Consider the following 15,373-nt stretch of genomic DNA (forward strand, 5'->3'; position numbering starts at 1 on the left):
AAAATGTGCTTTTCCAGCTATATGAAACCTTTCTGAACATGTTAACCTGCTCTATAGAACCACATCATCACCCTGTGCTTTAATTTCCACACATGAATATTCTGGGAATTGTGTTTCTTCTCCTTGATCTGCCTTTTTTCTCTGAAGATCTGGATAAGTCAGGTTCTTGCTAAAAGCAAGCTATGAGGGTTGCAGTATTTTAATATCACTGCACTTCTGCATCAGACAGTGCCTGTCTCCTTTTTATTCCTCTCCATTTTCAAGCTTTTATTGCTTATTGTATGCAGAACATAAAAGTGACTTTGGGAAACAATAAGCATCCCAGTATCTCAGTATGGTTTTGCTAAAAATGGGGCCATGAGTTGCATCGCTCTGCTAATTTCCTGTTGGGAATGAGATACAGGAATAGTTCATGAATTTTATGATGCTACTTCTTTTACTGGATAATAGCTTTAAATATTAGCAGGCTTTTAAAAATAACTGCTCAAAGGACCAACTTGGGGGCATGTTGCAAAAATATAACGAAATTGTTCATTTGTGCAGACAATGCAAAATCAATGAGAATAAGCTGGAAAACACAGATGTGTTGTGTATATATATCTCAAGACTGCTCACGCCACCTCTTAACTGAGCCAGGCAGCTGTGCTCATCTTGTGATGGATTGGTCCAAGTACATAGAAAATCAATTATATTGTTCAGATTAGCAAGGCGTACTGAATTAAAGATGAAAGAAAATGTATCTGCAAGGGGCCCACAGGGTGTTGGTGTTTGGGAAGCCCAACAGCCTGAGAGCTGGGGAGCCAAGTACAAATCCCTTTCCCGAGCCCAAGAAAACAGGCTCGTGAGCGGATGTGCTGTGGGGAAATAAATCACACTGGTGTCAAGTCCTTTGCTGGTTTGGCTCCAGGAACTCAGTGTCTCTGGTCTCTGGGCTGGAGGCACTCTTCCATCCCAAAATCCTTTATGCATCCAGTGATACGCATCCCTGTCCATGGCAGGGGATTGGAACTAGATGATATTAAGGTCCTTTCAAACCCTGACTATTCTGTGATTCTGTGCCATGGTGGTGAAGTCCTCTGTATGAACCTCTCCGGCTTTTCTTCAAGCAAGAGGAGAGGACCAGACCATTGATAGCTATGCTGGAGCATGTGGCAGTGCTGCACCGTAGACATGTCATACCTCTTCATCGCTGCACTGCGACAGTATGAGGCTAGTGGAAGGTGATTGATGCTCCAAAGCTTGTGAGGTGGTCTTGTAGCTGCAATAGCCTCTGAAGCTTTCGATTCTGCCCCCTGTGCAAGTGAGGCTTGCAAAATGTGAGTTCTGTCTTGTGTGTAGGAGCCCTGCCTGCCCAGCAGGGCAGCTCCATGTGAGGAGAGTTGCCTCCTGGAGATGAACTCTCTGGTGGGCGGCATTCCTGATGCAGGTTGGGCTTGTGTTGCTCTGTGATAGTAACTGGGAGTGATTTACTTGGGTGTTTGTAAGTACAGAGTAAGCCAAGTGAAGTGCTCTCTGCCCCATCAGGAATGGGGTGGGGATACTTGGAGTGAGCTCTTGCACAGCTGCAGGATCCAGGGTGCTGGTTCCTGAAGCCTCAGGTCTGCAAGAGGACTGCCCTACTTAGCACCAGGTTGTTTAGGGTTTGGAGCCTGCAGATACAAATCTGGTTGTCACCCTGGAAGATTTGTGTTCCCTGACCGTGCTGTGGTGCTACACAGTGAGTATCCTTCTCCCAGGTGGAGAAGGAACTTAGGAAGCATGTAGCTCTCAGGGATGTGTACGTGGGCTGGGGGATAGAGGGGTGCAAATGGGAATGACTCCAGAGCCTGTCTTCCTTGAGCTACAGCCCTGGATGTTGCTGTTATGTCCCACCCTGTGCAGAGCATTCCTGGGGTGACACAAGCCCATGGCCGCATAGAGCTCTGGGGATACTGGGAGCTGACAGATTTGTCACAGGAATGGCATTTCATGGTGCTTTGTCACCCAGCACCCTGGCATCTTCTGCAATTTCTCGATTGAGCTTTCCAGTACTCCAAGAGGCAGCTGTATGACTTGTGATGAGATGCCAGGAGATGCAGGTACTAAATGTTATCTGTATCTATATCTGTAAATCAGGATTAAAAGCTGTGTCGTTATGTTTTCTCATCAATAAAATTAGGGATAATTATATCTTGCCTATCTTCAGAGGTGTCATGAGATTTAATTACTTTTAAGGTGCTCTACAATTACCTTGGACAGCTGAATGGAAGCACAGATTATGGTTGGTACTTCTTTTATGTTTTAATCTTCCCAGCCAACCTTCCTTTCTGCTCAGCACAAGTCTTTGTGGATGTGTTTGCTATAATAGAAACCTTTTATATTTAACAACAGACAACTGGGGCAATTAAAACAGTCAGAAGTGATTAATGTGATTTTGCTGCGTGAAAGCTAAAGCAGCTAGCAATTAAATAATGGCAACCCCTGTGCTATCTCAGAGCAACAGATGGGGAATGATTTAAAGACACTATTGGATCAGACACATTGCACCGGGGGCAGGTTGGTACCAGTATGTCAGAGCCAGAAATACGCACCGCCTTGAAGGGTGCGCTGATGAAATGATTAATAGATGGTAACATGTGACTTGGTTATGAATGTGCGATGGCTCTCGGGGACAAATGGACCTATGATGGGATTGTAATGGATTTAAGGGCTCTAGGCAGCGTGTTCTATGAGAAGATAAATCACAGGGAGCACACTGGAAGCCAGGATTCTGATGGCACAGCTTTGCTTCAGAAATCCTAAGGATAAAGCGCTGGAAATACTACCTTGCTGGGAGCACAGGGCATGGGGCTGGTGCATGTCTGGGATGATGCACCTGCAGCATTCAGCACCAAGGAGCGCACCCATGGCTTGCACAGAGGATGTTACTGTCATCGCTGTGACGGTGCATCCTTTGCTGTGCACCCCTGCCTGCAGGACAGGTTGCTCTTCATCTGGCACTTCTGTACACATTCATGTTCATAGAAATGAAAAGGAAGGGATTTCTTCCAGCTAGACTCACTCTGTGAACAGTCCTTTCACCAACAACTACTGCTGTTTGGGTGAGTGATGTGATGATACATGTTTAGTAGTGCTGTTAGTTGCCAGTGCCACAGATGCTGTAGCCCTGTTTTCCGAGACACTAGGCAGAGTTGTTCCCGCAGTTGCTCATCTCTGATCTGTTTGCAGAGCTCCTCAGGATGGGACTCCCTCTTGGCTTTTGGTTGAAATGAATTCAATTAGTTGAAACAATGAAGCTTTGTTAATTTCCTTCTTATGGCTGAGTGCTGACAGAAGAGGCTGTGTCTGGGCAGCCCTCGCTGTGTGAACAGCCATGTGTTGAAATGGGGACAGCACTGGGGTTGGTGAGAGGTCTCCTTTCAGTTGTACTGCAATCTTATACAAATTGTACTTACTTTAAAGCCTCTATAACGTTTAGGCTGGGGGTGCTGGTGGCAATAGAGCTCAGCCCTATCTGTCCCCATCCCTGCGGAGCCAAAGGGATGTGAAAGGACAAACCACTGTGTTGCTGTTTAATCCCTGTGGGACCCCCTATCTAAGCAAACCACCCTCAGCCTCTGCTCACAGCTGAGGATTTATAGTCAGTGGGAAGCTTGTGCTATCAGGAAATAAGTTGCTTTGAGGCTGGGAGAATAAATATAAAAGCCAGGTTTCCTTCCCCAGCTCCTGCCTGGAGAGTGTTGCAAAGCCAGTCCTTGAGGAAGCTGCTGTGAGAGGCCCAGAATTAGAACAGATTTTAAATAATATAAAAGCTTTCATGGAAATGTATTAGATTTCAAAAGGCAAGTACTAAAAGGGTATAATGTGCGTTTTTAATGTGCTGTTTCTCAATTGCTCACTTTTTAAAGAGGAAGACACTTTGTTTGCAAGAGATAAATGTGGCATGAGATAGGTGGTCCAGATATAACATCACACGTTGCAAAGCTTAATCATTCAGTTCAAGCACCTATATAAGAATCCTATAGAGGCAATGGCTTCTAATAGTTGCAAGAAGCTATCCAAGGAAAAACATTAATGTGCTGGCAGGCACTCCATCTAGAGTGGAGACCAGGTCCTGTGTTAATGGACCAAATCTAGGCTGACCCATCACAGGGAGGGTTGGATAGATGGAGGTTTCATGGGTTCCTGGTCATGTCTGCTCCTCACTGGAGCAAAAGGCCATTGCTGCTGCCTGTGGCTATGGTATTAGCCAGGCTAGTCCATCCTCAAGTTAAATTCTTACAGCATTAATGTTGGTTTTGTCTGATCCTGAATGCTGGTAAGCACCCTTAGTTCCAGCTTGATGGAAGCTGAGTGCTGAGGTAGCTCCCCAGAGTGAGTCCTTGGAGAAGGATGCTCAGGTACAGAGTCGATTCACTTACTGGTACAGATTAGACACTTGCTACATGTTGTCCTTGCCCTTGAGCCTCGTATGGTCCAGTGCACACCAGGAAAGCTGTGTATCCCACTCTTCCTCATGGGCTGTGTTGCTGTCTTTGCAGATGACAGAGGGCCGGTACTGCCAGGTGCATCTCCTCGATGACAGGAACTTGGAGCTGCTGGTCCAGGTACAGACCTTTCTCTTTAGGGCACTGGTAGCACAGTGCCAAATTTCTCTGCTTGTTTTCTTTAGCAGCGCTACTGGGGGCTCATGTGAAAGTGGTGCTTGAAGTATCTTACTAGAGCAACTCATAGAAATGGAATAAACAGGTCGGCTTTCAGATGCCATCAGTTCTGCAATCAGTTTTCCACCTGCTTTCGACAAAAATTCATAAAGTCTATTAAAAATACCCCCTGTGGTAGTGGTGGTTTGGTAATTGAGAAGATAAGTCTGGTTTCTGAGGGATGTGTTTATTCCCTTAACAGAACCCAAGGCACAAGATCCTGTAGTACATGATATTCTCTTAATTGACAAATCCCCCCTGCTGTAAGTGCAGGGAAGCCTGAGCTGCTGTCTTTCTCCCTCAGAAAAGAGCAAAGCAGCGGTCAGTCCATGCACTTCAGCTTGATGTCATGGGTTAAGTACGTAATTGCTTCTCTGTGCTCCACTGAGACACTGAATCCAGCTGCCCTGAATCTGATGAAGCCACTTCTGTATTGAGTTACACAACAGGGTTTTAAGTTGTCCGTGGGTACTTAAATGTCAGTATTTTCAGAGAAAACTTTTATTACACACAAAAAGCCTGGACTGAAATGAATTAAATAATTTTTATTCTTCCAATAGCCCAAACTTTTGGCTCAGGAGTTACTGGATCTGGTGGCCTCACACTTCAACCTGAAAGAAAAGGAGTATTTTGGCATAACATTTATAGATGATACGTAAGTATGTTAGTTATAAGTAAGCATGTTAGTAAGTAGTATTCGGAAAAGGGGAGGCACAAAGCAGAAAATATTTGGAAAATATCTTCTGGGCACAAACCAGAGAATACTTGGAAATACTTTCCTGATGACAAACACTTCTCATGTTCGTCTCATAAGGTGAAAAAAATAGGTTCAGCAATAATTTCCCATGTGAACACCCTCCGCTTCCCTACTCTGCACTTTCAGTAACAACAAAAAAGGTTTGCATTTATTTTCAAACTGAATTGCTCCTATTGCTTTGCACTTCAGTCTCAAATATGTCAAGTCTTTTAAACCTGAATTTCCCTAGCAGCAGTGAAATATGAGGTTAGTCCTTCCCATAAGCAACTTCCCTCTAGCTTCCCTATTACTTTTAGGTATCCGAGCTATTCTGCAGACAACCAAAGAGCTGCCAAACCAGAACGTGCTCGACATGCACAATGCTCCCTTCCCAGCAGCTGGACTATTGCAGGCTCATGGTGGTGTTGGGTGCAGTTTGTCATCACCACCGATGGGAATGGGGCAGCTCCAGCAGCTGCTGCCCATCCCCTGCCACCCAGAGCTGCTGCCAGGCTGGGTGAGATGCTGTGGAGCAGTGCGGGAGATTTGCTTCCATGGTGTTAACTCAGTTAGCTAGATTAACTGAAGCCTCAGCTGGTGTTGAGGCTCATTTGTTGGCATGGCAGTGAAATGCTTCCCCATGTCTGCTGGGTGCAGAGTTTGCTCCCCAGGGCCAGCATCTCCAGAAGAGTTACTTTCAGCTCCCCCAAAAAAGCTGGAGCAGAGCTGCTTACAGCAGCGGGGAAACGGAGCTAAATAAGCCTCTTCATGTCTAATGGGAGTATTAGTCCCTGCTGCTCTCCAGTGCTGCTTTTTGTAGTGTCCTGGATGGAACCCTCTGCCTACAAACCGTGTTGGAGCAATGTCTGGGGCTGCCCTGACAAGGCTGTTCCCATCTACAAGTGCAGGATGGGCTCTGGGGAAAGGGCTGGTGTTGCGGTGCTAGTATGAGCTGCTCACTCTGGGTCCCTGACCGCAGGCAGCAGTGTGTTATTTTTACCAGCCACTCTCTTCTTGGGCTCTCCAAGAATGTTTTTGCCACATCCTTGTCCTTTCAACTGTTGGAAAACACTTCCTTCCAGCTCCTCTATGAATCCCTTGAGGATGCTGTTTGCATTTGGCTTATTTTGTACCCCCAGAAGAGCTGCTGTGAAATTCTTCAGGTTTTTGGTTGCTGGCGCTCCTTCACCGTGAGCTTTAAAGTGCTGCTGGCTTCCAGAGAAGCACCAGTGGAACTCCAGAGGCTGCCGTGGGTGTACAGCACTAGGCTGGGTGCTTGGAGGGAGCGTGTGGCCTCTGGAGGGCACCCATACCCCAGCCTTCTGGGCATCCACCAGCTTCTGCAGCGCCCCCTTGGCTCCGGGGTCCTCAGGGAGGTTGTTGGGGTTTGGGGTTTTTTTTTTGCTTTCTTTCTGACTTCCCTCCCATTTCAATCAGAGAAGCTGCTGCAGAGAGAGCAGTGTTTTAACATTAACACTACCCCATTTAATGAGTGTGCCTGCAGTAAACCCCTCTGCCCTGAACTGGAGTTTCCTGTCACACTGGGACTGGGGATGGTGCAGAACAGGAGGGATAGGTGGGATATGGCTGCAGAGCTGTGCAGTCCCCATGCAGAGGAAGAGCTCAGACCCATTTCTACTGCAGGCAAACATCCAGCCTCTGCTGCACATCACATCCCCCCCACTAGCCATGAGAAGTCAACGGAAGCATCCCCATTGATACCAAAGGAGGGTAATTCAATAAGATCTGGCTTTCCTGGGTGCTAAGCTTTTGTGCTGCAGCTGAAAATATGACTGCAGAGAGCATTCTCTAACATCCAAAAGTGACCTAACATCAAAATCTGAATGTTACAAGAAAAGGAAATAATTTGAGGAGATGTTTGCCTGCCTTAGAACTGAATCTCATGTTTTTAGAGTAGAGCAAACATGAGCACTGAAAACACCCCATTTCTGTATTTCCCATCCCGGTTTTTAACCACCTCCCCAACCTGTTTCTGCAGAGGTCAGAGTGTCTGGATGCAGATGGATCAGAGAGTCCTGGACCATGACTTGCCCAAGAGACCAGGCCCAGCAATTTTGTACTTTGCTGTTAGGTGAGTAATTGTTTCCACAAAGAAAACACTATCACTTGGGTTTATTTATCCTTGGGGGGGAAGTTGTTTAAAAGAACTGAGTACAGGTTTGATAAAGGAAATAAATGTCAAAGCGATATATTAGTTTTAGGTGGAGTTTAAGTCCTGGGTAAGGGCTGCTCTCTTTTGTATGTAACTATGACATAAAGTACTTTGGAACCTGCTACTTTTTAAACTATTACCAGGGCACTGTTCCTTTTTTTGTGTGTTTAAAACCCCATATTTTAAATATCTTCTTTGCCTGGCTTTAGTAGTGCTAAATTTTACTAGTTTTAAACAATTGTACTACTTTTCATCCTTGTTTACTCAAGGTTCGCCTGTACTTGAAAGGGATTGCCAATGGCTTCTTTGCTCACACAGTTTAAGCCAGTCCCCAGGAGGGAACAGAATCCCTGGCAAAGTGATGATTTTGGCCGATGTAATTGCATTACTTTAGGGCTTTTGCTGGCAAAGCTCTGCTGGTTAAGGGCCTGAAAAAAACATGTCCTGTGAGAGCGCTGTGCTGGCAAAAAAAGACCAAGCATCATATTCTTAATATTGTTGGAGTTTCTGTTTTCCTTACAGTCTATGAGGAAAAGAGAGCAGACTGACCTCATTTGCTTTTCATATGTCAGTAAATTTGTGCCTTGTGTGCTTAATTATTTGAAGCACTTCCAAGGCAGAAGTAGCTGAGTACTTAGGTTGGTTGGCACCATTGCCTCGCCATGTCCTCACACCCCCTTTATCATTTAGGTCATGTAAGAACAGCCCAAGCAAACTGCACTTTGTTTTGGTTGAATATGTGCTTATTGGTGATGGGGTTCAGAGCTTCTCTTCCCTGCTTTTAAGAGGAAAAAAAATCCAGTTTTAAAAGGGATGATGGGCTCTTCAGTATATTCACTGTATTTGATGTGGGTGTAGGAGTGAATATATTGAAGGCAAACATATGACTTGAGTATTTCTTTGGCTGGGATTAATGCATGATGTTCATTTTGGCCCTCCCTGTTGCATGATGGTCCTGTACAAGACAGGTTGTGCAGAGACCTGGGCAAGAGTTGATGTGTGAGAAGCGAGCTTGGAAAGATCAAGTTTTAGAAGCTAATTTTAAGCCTGACTACCCTGGGGTTATGAGATCTAGACCAAGCGAATAGAAGCCAATGAGGTGGGCATTGAGCGAGAAGCAGGGCAGGAGGAGGAGGATGCAGAGATAATTAGCAATATGGAAGCTGTCTGATCTGTAGGAAATAGATATTCCAGCAGAAAAGCCACTTCAAAACCTGCAGCTCCACTTTGTTAGAACTTTCTGGGTAAGTAAGTGACTCCAGGCCTTTGCCGCATGGCGTGTGCTTTGGGTGGTTAGCTCAGACACTTATCTCATGTAAACACATTTGCCTTGTCATAGCCTTTTCTATAAACTCCCATGGGAGCAGCTGAATTACACAGTTGTGGGCACCCATGGCTTGAACAGGAAAGCATAGCTGGGTGTGGAGCAAGTGGCACAGAGGGAATGGGCAGAGCCCCAGCACTTGGCTTGTGTGCCCCTGGGCTGGATGGTCTCCAGATGTGGATGATGTGACAGTGGTGGATGCTGCTGCAGGAGCAGGGCATCCCTCAGGCTGGATGAGCCCTCTGCCTGTTTGAAATAGGCTCAGCCACAAGCAGAATGAATGCTGCTTTCAGTGTCACTTTGTTTGAGATGCAGGTGTAATGAGGTAGAGTGCTGTGCTGCTCTTCTCATACAAGTGGCAAATGTGCCACAGCACCAGTTCTCAGTGTCTTTCAGCACCACACTGGACAGTTTCCAGTAGCAATACTGAAGGGGGGGGGAGATCCACCAGATTTTGCTGTTCAGTAATGAAACACATGATCAAATCCTTTCAGATGTGAATTCTTTTTCTTCAGCTGGCATAAACTCAGTCCAGTCACGTAAGCTTTCATATGCCACACACAGCTGGTGAAGGGCTCTAATGCAGATTTAGGACTCATAAAAGTGTCATTTTTGTTTCAAGGATGCTGACAGCATCAGAAATAAAAGCAGAACATGCATTTTATGGTGTTCCCAACATGCCTGTCATCCCCTGAATATCTCTGTGGTCCAGTGTTCCCTGTCTGTACTTTGGTGATAAGAGCATGCAGCTTGTACCAGGAAAGAAAAGGAGCCCATGGACCTGGCTGGGGCAGGGGACAGCTGAAATCCATAGATCCTATGGTCTGTTCTGTACCACTGGTGACTGGGAGCTACTGCTCTTGAGAGCCAGATATACCATCCTGCTTCTGAGGATGACAGCCATGCCTGACTCTTAGTTAAGAGAAACGACAAATGCAAATGAGGCCATTAGTTGAGGAAAATTACAGTTTTGGTGCAGTGGAGGGAGGTCCATGCTGTGAAGGGCTGGGCTGGCAGCAGCATGGGAGAGAGTGAGGTTCCTGCCCTCTGATGCTCTGCATTTCTGGAGAGAAACACTCGAGTGTGTTTGAAATGAAGTTCAGTAAAGCTGAAAATACATCAGGTGGGATTAAGAGAAGGTGGAAATAGCTGTGGCTCCTACAGCTCCTGGTGAATGGTGAATCATGGAAATGTAAAGTAGCCTTTCCAATGTCTGAGGCAGGCTCCTGGGCTTGGGTCTGCCCCTTGGACAGGCTGCATGCCTGTGAAGTGTGTGAATTATTTCCTTATCCTGCAGAGGCATCCTGGGGAGTGCTTTAAAATTAATTTGATGGAACATGCCATAGGAATGTGAAGTATTAAAATGATTACTGTTTAAGGTATTGCTTGTCTTAAGTCACAGCATAAATACTGCATGTGTTCTAACAAGAGCAGTAGGTGATAGCTTTACTGCTTCCTTGCATGCGCTCCATGCTGCTGCTGTGGACCTCTTCCACCTCTTGCTGTGGATGTCTTGCAAATCATTTACATCAAGAGTGGCTGGAGCCTGAGGCTGTGAGGAGCCTTGGGAGCACTGTGGGGCTGTGGGAGGGATTGGCCTGGTTCTGATAAACATAGTGGGCTGTGTGCCCTGTGCTCACCATCCAACCCTGCCACTATCAAAGGCAAGACACTGAGAAGCCCTGGTGTAGTTTGTGGTGGTGGCCCAAGTCCTTGCTTGGCTGAATTTGACTAGAAAAAGTCTACCTTCTGTCTAGCATTGGTTGGGAGAGTCTGGACCCAACACATTCATCCTCCTTAAGGAGCTGCAGAACAGGTATCCTGCTTGCAGATCCAGCTAAAGGAGGAGTGACAGGACCACATTCGCACAAATTTGTCTCTTAAAGTTGACTTGGCAGTTCCACACTCCCCAAATTATAGGTGTGTTTTCTCTGCATGATTTGATGCATCCCAGCACTGTTTGGGTTGATGCCCCAGGTGAGTCAGAGAAGTGTACAGACAGGTTGTGTCTGATTTTTGGAGAGTGCCAGTGGCATCCATGATGTTTGGTGTACTATAACAAACTGGGATCCATCTGCCAACCTTGGCTGGGCCAGAACGACCAGTAATGGGATTGCTTTGGTTCCTGTGTGCGTCTGATGCAGCCATGGCCCTGGGAAGAAGCCAAGGCTGGGCTGGGGAGGAAGGCAGTGAGAGCCGGGCAGGATAGTGCCTTGTGATGCTGAGCCCATTGCAGCCCTTCCATGTAAACCGCTGGTTTTGAGGCTCACATTGTCATTAGGATGGATGTGCCCAGTAGGATGGAGTTGATCCCAAAGCATTCCTTGTCATTTTTATCTTGTTCCTGTTTGCTTGGAACAAAGTTAATGGGCTTCAGCCCATGGCTGCTCTATGCTCCTGGAGGAAAGACAGTGCTATGAAGCTCCTGCCAGCCCCTTTCCTCCAGCAACGTGCTACTTGGAGTTACCTTTTCCACTTCTGTGGCTTTATCTGCCTAGGAGGGATGGGCTTTGCTCCTTTAGTGTTTGGTTGGGTTTTCAAATGATAGGAAAAGTCATCAGATATCTACAGTCTATTGAACATGGAGTTTGTCATTCCCTGTGTGCTGTCGGCCTGTGATTTTCTGCTTGTTCCCTCCTAATAGCCAGGAAATTAAGTGCAGTAGCTCATAGTTCCTCTGCACCATCTTACTGCCAGAGAACAAAACACTGAGGAAATAAATTGATCTGGGAGGAAGATGAAACCTATTCAAGAAAGCAACCCTTCACTTTTTAATTATTATTTAATTTTCAGGTTCTACATTGAAAGCATTTGCTTTCTCAAGGACAAAACTACCGTAGAGCTGTTCTTCCTGAATGCCAAGTCCTGTGTACACCAGGTAAGGCTCAGTGTCCTTTGGATCTCCTCTTACCCGCTGCACCTACCCAGTTCTGCAGACTTCTTAGGAGCTGTGTCTGATTTCTAGATCTTATTGAACTATTAGGATGTCAGCGCATTTACTCTCCTCTTTCACTTAAATGCTGATGCTTCAAGCAAGTAGATAGGGATGATGATGGTTCCCTGGTCCTTTTTCAGCCCTGCTCTGTGCTCACCACACTAGAATAACTCTTAAATACTCAAAAGCTTTTAAGTTGTTTGAAATCTGGGTTGTAACTTCGCAGGTAGGCTCTGTCTCAGTGGCATATCCTTCTATATACTGCATAGCAAACACTCAAGTTAGACTTGTCTCAAGAAAAGACCTGTGAGGTCTTGCACCTGCTGTGAACATGGTTCCTAGTTCCCTGATTTCCTGCCTTAATTCAATCAAGTAGTAAAGTAATAAACCCTATGAAGTAGCAATCAAAGCTAGTTATTAGAATACTTTCTGTAGTTACTCTCTGCCTAAGAAGCTTCCATTGTTTTCTTAAAACGTTCAAATTGGTAAAGTACATATTTTTAAAAGCTATTTCATGATACAGTAGCCAAAATATTAAATAATAAGGTAGCTCTGCTGCAGGTATATCTTGGTCTGAAAAAAAGAGCTTTGTGGCAGCCATCACTGCCTTGCCCCTTATAACCAGTGGTGCAAAGCAGCTGCACTTTAATGAACTTCAGCAATACCTGATGTTACTGGGATTTACCAGTCAACGTTGAACTTGTGGATCTGGTGCCTTTATTTTACTCATAGTTCAATCAGCCTAAGAGGCAGACTTGGTTCTTACAACTTTTCCTTGGAAACCAGTTCTGTACCATTTGCTGGTGGTGGAGCTCAGTGTAGCCAGCCAAAGCTTTCACCTTTAATATAATTCAGGTGTTAGAGGATTCTTATTCAGTATCCAGTGTTCATTATTTTATGGTGGGATTAGAAACCTGACATGAAAAGTGGTTAATGGTAAAGTTATGACTGTGCTTTGCACAGGAATTGCTTTCTGGTAGAGTGGAGGAAATTGGGGCCTTTTTACAACATGCTAAAGTTTTCAAGATGCTTGAAGAACTTGAGGCCTCACTGGTTAAGATCAGTAAAAAGCAAATCTCCATTTGACATATCTGCCACTTTAAATGAAGGGTTTTGGCAACTCACAGTCACCCTTTCAGGGGAAACTGGAGTAGTTCAACTAGACAGACAGCACGAGTAATTTTGGAACTGGGTAATAGGTCTGGTTTTAGGGTGGAATGTGAAAAATTAATGTTGAAACAAATGCTACTCGATATTATAACATTTGGGTGTAATGTATGTGTTTATATAAAAAGCATAAGAGAAAGCAAAGAGGAGAAACATAAAAAAACTTGCCCCCAGTGATGTTAGGCACACATGTAATCAAGCCAATATGGAGTCACTTCTGGCCTGAATAAATACCATTATTCAAGCAGCATAACTTCATCTTACTGACATGGAGTGCTGATAGCACACAGGGTGCCACAAAAAGCAGCGCATCATCCAGTTAAGTTCAGGGCTTCGAACAGGGCTTCAGGCTGGGAAAGGTTTGGAGGAAGGCTGGTTCCATGGGGAAAACATGGCTGGTTTCCCCCCATGGCTTGTGAAGTGTGTTCTAACTGGTAGCAGCCCAAAGTGCCAGCTTCCCTGTGTCTGCAAGGAAAACTGCCAGAAGCAGAGAGGGCTTTCTGCTGTGTCCGGTTTCTGTGGGCAGCACAGGGATGAGGAACATTGCTTTCTCCTGAGAGAAGGATCTTGGGCAGAACTGGGTGATTCCATGCGTAAGGAAAGCCGAGAGCCCCTGCTCTGCCTGCGGCACACTGTGCTGGGCGGCTCCACAGCCCAGCCTTGGTAGAAGCCTGCAGCCACTTAAGCAGAAACCAGTTTATTTACTTTCAGGGTTGGTCCAGTGGGTTTTAACGTTCAAATTAGGTCTTTTAAAAACATTTGATCCTACTTGGTAAACTTACAGTCAGTCTCTAGGCTTCAAGTAGTGCATGAAGTGCACACAGGGTCAACTCTGCTATTTAAGCCCATGGGATGGGGATATGAAGATGCACAAAGGCACCTCGGGTGCGCTTACAAGGAGGAAAGAGGCACAGGCGCCAGGATGAGCAATGCTGGCTTCTAAATACGAGAGATCCCCAGCTCTGGTGGAGCAAGTGGCTGATGCTCGCTGATGACAGCAAAGAATGTTCCCTGGCATTTCTCAGTCATTAATCCAGCTCCAGGAGGTTTAGAACTGCCTCAGATTAGCTTTTCTTCCCACCCCCACTCTTCCCCATCTCCTTTCCTTTCATGGAGTGAGGAAACCCCAGTGTCTCAAAAAAAGCAGCATCCCACTCCCAGCCCATGTGCTCAGGGTTGCTCCTCAACACACAGGGTGTGCTGGAGGATGCTCTACCAAGGCCAAATCTCAACCTGGATCATTTCATGGAGCTTCTGCTCTGTGTGGGCCAGGAATGTGGGTCAGAGGATAAATGCTGCAATACCAGGGGTGTGAGAAGACCTGCATGGATAAGGTTGCTTAAAAGCCAGTCATGCTTTTTTGTTTTCACAATAGCTCATTCTCCATAGGGGACACAGCGTGTGAAAAGCCCAAATCCAGGGTGGCGCAAAGGCCTGATGCTTGATGGAGTTTGTGTTGTGCTCTTGACATTCCTGAGTAGTGGCATGTGTTGACAGCACACTAATATGTAGGTACCTGTGTGTGCTTTAAAGGAAAATTATGTTTTCCTGGGCAGAGGGTGATGCTGCCCTGCATGCGAGATGGTGCATGTCGGTGCTTCTGCTGGCATGTGGGATGCACCACAAGAGCCAGCCAAAGGCTTGGCTAAACGCAGCCAGTGCCACCTCTGGAGGGGATTTATCCGTGGCTTAATGATGTTCAGCAGCTGCAGCAGGAATGTGTTTACTGTATTCTTTGAGAGATCTATGGGCGATTCTGCACATGAAATTCTGCGGGTGGCTATAACTAATCAAAGAGAATGATTTCCCTAATGAAGTCCTAATGAAGTCAGGCACGTGTTGGCTGCCTTGCTCCACATGATTCCAGAGAGCTTTTGCTCCCAGCTGAATAAAAAGTTGGAATAAATAATTTAGCACATTAAATATATTAACTGATGACTATATATTATGAAATATAGATTCTGAATTATAAATAATGGAATAAAAACCTGCATAAGAATTCTGAAAGGGCAGAGGCTGGCTTGGTGCTCTGTAGTGCACATCCACATTGATCTTCCCCACCTTTCAACTCCACATTCCTTCCTGCAGACCTCTGCTCCTTTCTGCAGATCAGGTACCACTTTCCTCTGGCAGAGATTGGAGGAATCTGGGGCTTGTGCATTTCACAATCCCTGTAGACATTTTGGCAAGGAAGGGACAAGATAACAATAAAATCCCTGCTGCCAAATATGTATTTCTTTCTATTCCACACCCACTCCCCCACCTCCGTGCTCTACAGTCAAAGCTCCCTTGTGCCTCTGGGGCTTTTGCTGTGACATGCTAGGTTTGTGTATCACTTATGACCTGTATTGTTCCC

General features: G+C 45.8%; 1 protein-coding gene across 5 annotated transcripts in view; it reads left to right on the plus strand.

Annotated features, from left to right (window-relative positions):
- FRMD4B (FERM domain containing 4B) overlaps positions 1–15,373 on the plus strand; it is a 137,794-nt gene that overhangs the window by 71,737 nt on the left and 50,684 nt on the right. For all 5 annotated transcript variants that reach the window (XM_061455758.1, XM_061455759.1, XM_061455761.1 and 2 more), the window contains 4 exons: positions 4,521–4,586; positions 5,243–5,337; positions 7,418–7,510; positions 11,709–11,793. In XM_061455758.1, the coding sequence (XP_061311742.1) occupies positions 4,521–4,586; positions 5,243–5,337; positions 7,418–7,510; positions 11,709–11,793 (339 nt within the window). The remainder of the gene's footprint in view (positions 1–4,520; positions 4,587–5,242; positions 5,338–7,417; positions 7,511–11,708; positions 11,794–15,373) is intronic.

The sequence above is a fragment of the Pezoporus flaviventris genome, unplaced genomic scaffold (assembly GCF_033815535.1).
Source record: "Pezoporus flaviventris isolate CSIRO_AGI_PZ_B2104156 unplaced genomic scaffold, CSIRO_AGI_Pfla_v1 ptg000021l, whole genome shotgun sequence".
Lineage (NCBI taxonomy): Eukaryota > Metazoa > Chordata > Aves > Psittaciformes > Psittacidae > Pezoporus > Pezoporus flaviventris.